Genomic DNA, 8,077 nt, shown 5'->3' on the forward strand with positions numbered 1-8,077 from the left:
ATTAAAACATTGATTTTGAATTGTAGTGAATTCAGACAAGGACATTTTGGATTATATTGTTGTGATACATCAAAAGACTCTTTGCACATTGCCACATTCCAGGCTATTGGCACATTAGCATGTTTGAAACTACAGGCATATTAACACATTTCAAATTGAAATTTAATTGGAATACCACTGGAATTAAGTTGCAACTTCGTACATTTCGATTTGTGAACTTTAAGAGCTATTTTGGAATTTAGTTCACACTACTTTAGTTTCTTTTTAAATTTTCACTTTGAAATCAAGGGGAATAAATTGTTGAATTATTCAGTTTTGTTGGTTTTTGCTCTTTTTCTGTTACTTAGTAAACCCTAGAGTTGTTACAACAATATATCATGTCAGTTCATCAAAGTAATCTTTTTTTTTCATTTTTTTCTTTCAGGATTGATTCTAATGTGGAAGACGCTCAGATGAATGTTGAAGCTGCACACAGTGAAATTTTGAAATACTTTCAATCAGTGACATCGAATAGATGGTTAATGATAAAGATTTTTGCAGTGCTTATAATTTTCTTTATCATATTCATAGTGTTCATGGCATAACTAATCAAGTCTTTATTTATTGATCTGAATATACGACACTTCAAGCCTGAAGCAGGACTTCAAGTAATTTCCAGGGATGGGCACAAAATTCAATTAAAAACTCAATTGTAGTGTTGATTTCATTGGGATTTTTTTCATTTGTAAAATTTGTAATGTTTTAAAATAAATGTTTCAGTAAATTTCCATTCCAAACAATCAGAAATATTTAAGTTTTCTGTTTATCCAGGTTGGAAAAATGTGATGTTTTCAGAGGTAATGGGGAAAATTTGTCTAACACAATGCATTATCTAATGTTCTCATATTGTTGCATTGATAAGGTCCAATTTAGTTCATATCTACATTACATCCATATGCTTCATGTATCAGAGACTTTCACTTGTGCAAAACCATAGGCATTGGCTTGCATAGTTCACTTCAGAGAATGCCATCTAAGAGGTATTGTGGATTACAGACTTTTATGGCAAAAAAACGGTATTTTTCCCATGTGATATAGGCACATTCTGTTCAGTCATATTTTGGCCAGCTTTGATTAAAAGACGTCTCATAACATCTGACTGGTTAGCTAGTCAATGCACAAAACTTGTTCCCCTTTCCTCCACAAAAAGAAATAATTAGTGGGTATTTTATTTAGATGTATTGCAGCTGTTCTAATGAAAGCTTCACAGGGTCTTTTAAAGTAAAAAAAAAAAACTGTTTAAAAAAAGGGCTTATTTTGATGTGCTTCGATTAAAGAATTTAAATGTCTCTCAAGATTTTTGTGGCTTGCTAGTGTATATATATATGACCCTAAAAACCAGATGGAAGGACATTAAGTAACATAGTAGTTTACACAATTCAACAGCTGTAGATATGGAAATTATGTTTATTTGTTTTTAAAATATATTTCAACAGTCTTGACATGTCTTAAAGATAGTAATGACAAAATAGAGGATATAAGTGGTGCAAGGACACTTACCAGACAGAAAGTAGCATGGAATCTACACCAGTATGATTTTAAGTATCACTGTGGCACTTGAGATTACAAAAGGACTTGGTATAAGCTTTTGTTTGAGGAGGTATAATTTCTTTTGATTCCAAATAATTATATCGGTGGTCCTTTGCATTAATTAGGTGTACATCCATCAAACTACAAAAGTGTGATGTGGTCGTTTTTGCAAAATATTAAACTAAAAGCAGATACCTTTCTACAGCAAAAAAAGATTTTTGACTCCTAAGCTTTCAACCTTTTCACAAAGTCTTCATCAGTTGAATGACATCTGGACTGGATTCACATGATCATTGAAATGTTAATCACATGACAAAATCCTTTGCTACAGAAAGGTATCTATTTTTAAAATCATAAACTGCAAATGGCTGTAGCAGGTAACAATATTCATAGCATTTTTGCAAAGTTTTTTTCATTTGAACCAAAATGTGAACTTATAATTTTTTTATTCATCCATGTTTCTGTCTCTAGTTTTCTTGTCCATGTCTTTTGTTTGCCTCATCTGATAGACAAAGTACTAGTTATGAAAATTTAATATGCAAGTTTGCTACATCTTAATTTTTCTGAAATGCAGACGGCTATAAACAATCATTTTGTTTTTGAAACTGCCTAATGTAAGAGTGGTGCAGTTGTACTAAAAAAAATGTTAATATCATTATCTCCAAAGGTTAGCTGTTTAATATCATGATACTCCATCTTTCTGTCCATTTACCTGTCCTTTTCCACATCTACTAAAGCACTGGGTGGAAACTCACAAAACTTCGTTATGTTTCCAAAGAGGAGGTCAAAGATCCAATAAAAACAACTTAACAGATGACATTGTCAAATATTTTCCGGTTCAGAGTATACATGCTGTTACAGACGGGAAATGTATCATATGTGATAGCTTTTGCATTATGACCCCAGGGTCACTGGTTATGAAATGAGTGTGTACTGGGTGAAGTTATGGAGGGGAGATGGTGTGTGTAGGAGAAAACATTGGGATTTAATGTGGTGAGCCACTGCAGTTGCTCTAGTTAATTATTTATTTATATACATGAAAGTTTCATAATCATTGTTGACCGTCTCGAACATATCAAGCCCAAGTATTTTCCCACAAAGCAATATGCATCAAATTATAGGGATGTACTATTAATAAGGAAATACCAGGGAATGGAAAGCAAGTTTCATTTAGACCCAAGGGCATGATTTTCCAGTAATATCATCATATAAAGAAATTCTCTCAGGATATAGACATTATTCAAAGACAACTTTACCTTGGATTAAAATCATAGTACATCCTCTAAGTGGAATAGCCCATAACTAGGTAAATACATAACTTTATATTCTCCATGGAGAGAACAATATGAATTATGTTATAATTAATCCAAAGATTTGTTCCTGATGCTTGAAATGAATGCAGAAAATGAAATAGATTCTGATTATGGTCATGACATTTTTCAGATTTTGTAAGATTTCTTTTCTGCTTGAAATGAAACAGCAGATAAACGTCTTTGTGACTTTTCACAATATTTTCATATTTAAGATTTAATTTTTAGGGTAAATTTGATTATGGCATGAAATTGCATTGTTGATGTCTGACTAAACTTTGTGAGAAGGCTTGAACAAATATGTTTTAAAGTGTGAATCTGATTATGTGCAAGAGACAGAAAGTGAGAGAATTTGTGTTTGAATGAATCTGCATTGTCTAATGAAACATTTAATAAATGCCATACAGTACACAAGTTATTAAATCATCTATATTGTTTGCAAGAGTTTGTTATTACCTGAATAGATGAAACTTTGCTGTGGTAGGTTTTTATGATAGCAATCATGCAATATTTATGTGAGAAATATTGACTAACACCTCAGATAGTATCAACCTGTACCCACATTCTAAGTTTGGTTGAATTCATCAAGCTCAACCAGGTCTTCTTTTCCTGCCATTTGTGCCAAGCCTGTTGCCTTGGCTGTCATTTCGCTAGATAGTAGATTGGACGGTGGGAATCTCATTAATCCATTCACGTGCATCACTAATTAGATGAGGCATTTGACTGCATTAAAAGAGTTGTAGGATGAAAGGTTACGATCCCTGCATTTTATAGAAGCATGGAAATACTGTGATAACAGTCCATACCTATGTAGAGACATATACATGTGCAATGATCTTTAACCCTTGCCCTGTAAATGCTAGACTCATGAAACTTGGGTCAGTGATAGCCTGCTGGACACATGAAACATTGGTCAGTGATAGCCTGCTAGACACATGAACCTTTGGTCAGTGATAGCCTGCTTAACACATGAAACATAGTCAGTGATAGCCAGTTAGATACATGAAACTTGGGTCAGTGATGGCCTGCTAGACACAAGAAATGAATCAGTGATAGCTAAGTGTAGATTGTGCTATCATGGGCGAATTTTGATCAGAGCCCTGGTGGGAGTGGGGGAATATGGGCGATTTTGTTAAATAATAAATCAAGCCAGAAGTTTTCATGTATGAGAATAATTGTAATCAAATAAGCAAGAGTTAACACTTGTCAAACTATGAGTCATTGGTCTTTCCCCAACATATATACAATCAGCATGAAGCAAAAAATTTATATGTGCAACTGACATTGACCATACCCCAAGGAACTCTGCCCCCCCGAGTTATCACTTGAAAGCTATCGAGATTCCCATAGTACAACCATGGATATGCTTACTGGGCACGAAAAGGCAAATTTATGCATGCAACTGACATTGATATTGGGGTCTATCTCTACACACAGGCTTATAACTTTAATTAATGTATCCTCCTCATAGCTATATACACACATAACTGGGTATGAAAATACAAATGCACAAATCCAACTGACATTGGCCTTAACTGAGCATGAAAATACAAATGCATACATCCAACTGGCATTAATATAATTAATATATCCTCCCCTACTGACATTATTTTTTGGGAGGTACTTACCCAGAGACCTGTCCAAGATGTTCAGACTTGGGTGTAGATGTCAAAACAGTGAAGTGTGGGCAAGGTAGCTTTACGTATATTCAGAAAATGGCTGATGAAAGTCTGTTTATATTTGTGTTGTTGTTGTTAATTTGGTTTAATGCCATTTTTCAGCACAAGACATGGCAGCCAGTATAACTGAATGAGGACAAACCACCAATCTGTAAGAAGCTACTGGCAAGCTTTCTCACATTCCAATATTAACCAAGTCTGAGACGAAAACCCAAATAGACAGAGGTGAGGTGGCAATGATTTGGCACAGTGTGCGCTTTAAACCTCTCAGCCACTCGGGGGCTTCCTTTATATTTGTTATTTTGCTTACAATCCATTACAAATACCCATCCACCACCATAGAGTCAAGACCTTTTACTTTGAAATCTATGTCAGACTGCTAACTATCAACATGTTTATTGAGATAAAAATGAAATACAAAGGAAAATCTGGTCAGAATTTACTGTATAGGTACAATTTTCTATGTTCATCAGCTCAGTGAAAGTCAAAAATGCACACAGCAGCCGTTGACTTAACCCCGAGGTTAAGTATGTCTGGTTTTCAATCATGTTCACAGTAGTGTGAAGTAGATGTGAAACGGTGATTTTAGACCACCATGCCATAATGTTCTGTGACTAGCAATGCAGGGAACAGTCCTTGTTTTCTCCTCTAATCATGAAATGATCAGGAACTCTTTCATTGCAGTCTTTATGATAGCATACCACCACATGAAGATGTATGGAGGGCATACATCTATCCATTTGTACTGGCCCAGGTTTTTTGGCACATACAGATCAGTTAGATGTCTACAACCACTGGGAAAAAGAGCAGTGAGGCCTGCAGCCATTGTGAAATTCGTGTCCCAGATGTGACTTCAAGAATCACATATGACAAACTCCATGGTGATGCCTTGTTTTCTCAACAAAATATGTTGCCTACTGGTCAGTATATCCATAGGACATGTGCATCTCCAAGTATCATGCAGTATATCACTGGGTTCAAGAAATATAGGCATGTTGGGGGAGAGTGGCAGTCACATGGTGGCACACAAAGGACTTCCCAATCACACCCAAAGATGCCAGGAGCTCTGATGGGCCTCCACTGCTTGCAAGACCAACCCTGTATTTGGAATCTCACTGAGGGACCAGGCTGCATGTGCATTTGCCAAATCCTTCATGGCCACCTTGTTATTGTCGCACTTGACAAAGATTAGCTGGAATTCTATCTTGGAGAAGGAGTGTTTGTGCAGCACTCAGGATATGTGGTCTGAATGACGAACATTGACCTGGGGACTAGAGTGGTCCTGGAAGTCCTGGGGCCCAGCACTTGCCTTTGGGTCTTGAAGACTTGTTGCTACCAGCACTGCAGTATCACTTCATTCTCTTATATTTGAGAGGTTATAACCCCTGTCTGAAGTAGCTTGGTGAGACTGCTTTGCAGTGTCCATTGCATATATTATAGCTGATATATTCTCTGAGTGGGAGAAAAATCATATGCTATGCCTGCTATACTTTCTGAGAGACAAATTGGCATGTGCATGTATATTTGTATTGTTTACCTGCTATAATCTCAAATTTAGAGAAAAAGTTGACAGTGGTGTGTATGCATATATTTTGTATCAGTGCCAATCTCAATGAAATGCAGGTGCCCTGACAGCACCATACACAGAGGTCGGTGAGGTCCAGCTCCTTGATGTGACTTGCCACCAACTTGGCAAGCAACCTGGTGTACACCTTTTTAACCTTTGCTTCTTTTGGCACTAGCTTTCTGGATTTGAAGTCATCACACTGGTTGCAAATCCTATCAACCTGAACACCTGAATCACACTTCAACAGGGCTGAAACTCTACACCTATTCTATTCTTTGCATTGTGTCCATGGCAGTACTTGCCAATGCAGGGCTTTTTGCAAACACCATCTGCCTAATTTCAGCCACTCAATCTTTGTCCTGTCATCATCATGCAGTTTTTACTATGCAAAGCATTTCTTTAAATGCATGTACTTGCAAGGAGTGTTACAGGTGTAGAGCCTCTCTTTCCCAGGCACATGCTAGTAGCCAGGGGCTTTCTTTGACCCTTTGTATGCAATGGTCACCAAAGGCTCTCTAGCCACTTTGCACTCTAGTTGATGCAGGCTTACTGCACCCCAATCCAAGAACCATCTGTCCAGCTGGGCCACTCTGCCTGGCAGGGACCAAACCAGCATTATCTTTAGTCACCATAAGTATTCTGCACCATCATTATTGCTAGTCACAAGATGTGATGGCATAGTGGTCCAAAACTGTCATTTTACATCTTCTCATGAACTTGGTGGTGGTCACATATGCATCATATTTTCATCTGGGACCTATTATATATTGCATGATTATTTTTTTTTAAAGCTCTGCTTGCCAAGTTAACTTGTGGTTTGCTCTGCTTCCATTGTGCACAACCAATGATGGATTTATCAACTAATGCTGTTTTCAAGTTCTCAAAAACAAACTTGGCAGAGAGTATCCAGGCATGAAGGCCTTTCAAGTTTGTATAGTACTCATTTGCAATCAGGTATGGCTGCCATTAATAAAGGTAGTAGGGAAAAAAAAATGTTTAATTGCTCAACAGAATTTGAAAAAGCATGGAGGCATAATATGCTGTACAAAAGATGCCAATCTGCCATCGGAGTCGACTAAAAACAGAAATTCCTTTAAACAACCTCTGCAAAACTACTAAACAGAATTTTACCAACATGATGGACATTTCGGGATATTAACTTTGTACAAAAGGTGCTGACCTGCCATCAGACATAGCTACCATTAATAAAAATATCAAAATGTTTAAATGACTCTTATATAAGCATCAGAATTCACCAAATTTTACAGAAATTACTATGGCATAGTCGACTTTAAAATCTAGAACAAAAGTCCATAGAAGGGACAGGCGCTCTACTGGCAAACAAGAATTTCCAGAAATTTAAGGCTTTTCTTTTATCTGCTGAGGATTGAAACCATCTCTGATATTGAGAAACTCTAACATACCTAATTTGGTAATAAAACTATTTCTTGTTTGAATTAATATGTTCACAAGGTACCTGTAAGAGCAGTACAGAATTCTATTTCATGGTCTTTGATTTTGATCTTTCACCTGATATCCTGGATAGATTATTGCTAAAGTTGTCTCCAAGTTTCAAGGCATAACCACATGTAAGTTTTGTTAAATTGATCAGAAATATTTTAGGGAAAAACCACAAAGTTATTGAAGTATCTTAAGTATATCTGGGTTAAATGGCTGACAAAAATAAAGTATAAATGTAGGCAGCCGTATCAAGGTTTTATCAGCATCATTTTAATACAGAAAGAAACTGAAATAGTATATAAAAAAAACATAATAAGGTTGAAAATTCTGGAAAAGTAGCTTTTACAAGAATTGTCATATTGGGTCAAATTGGTATTTTAATTAAGGACCAAAGAATTAGCAATAGCAAGATTTTCAAGATGTCCACTGAGACAGCCATATTGGATGTCTGAGGGAAACGACTTCGATATAGGACAAACTTGACATCATAA

The 8,077-nt window shown here is 36.2% G+C and overlaps 1 protein-coding gene across 2 annotated transcripts in view; it reads left to right on the forward strand.

The window, feature by feature from the left end:
* Positions 1-3,316, forward strand: part of LOC149808298 (syntaxin-5-like) — a 36,948-nt gene extending 33,632 nt beyond the window's left edge. For both annotated transcript variants that reach the window (XM_089975746.1, XM_089975752.1), the window contains exon 10: positions 425-3,316. In XM_089975746.1, the coding sequence (XP_089831872.1) occupies positions 425-584 (160 nt within the window). In that variant the 3' untranslated portion in view covers positions 585-3,316. The remainder of the gene's footprint in view (positions 1-424) is intronic.
* The last annotated feature ends 4,761 nt before the right edge of the window (positions 3,317-8,077 follow it).

Source organism: Sinohyriopsis cumingii, chromosome 1, assembly GCF_028554795.1.
Source record: "Sinohyriopsis cumingii isolate HCF-2022 chromosome 1, ASM2855479v2, whole genome shotgun sequence".
Taxonomy (NCBI): Eukaryota; Metazoa; Mollusca; class Bivalvia; order Unionida; family Unionidae; genus Sinohyriopsis; species Sinohyriopsis cumingii.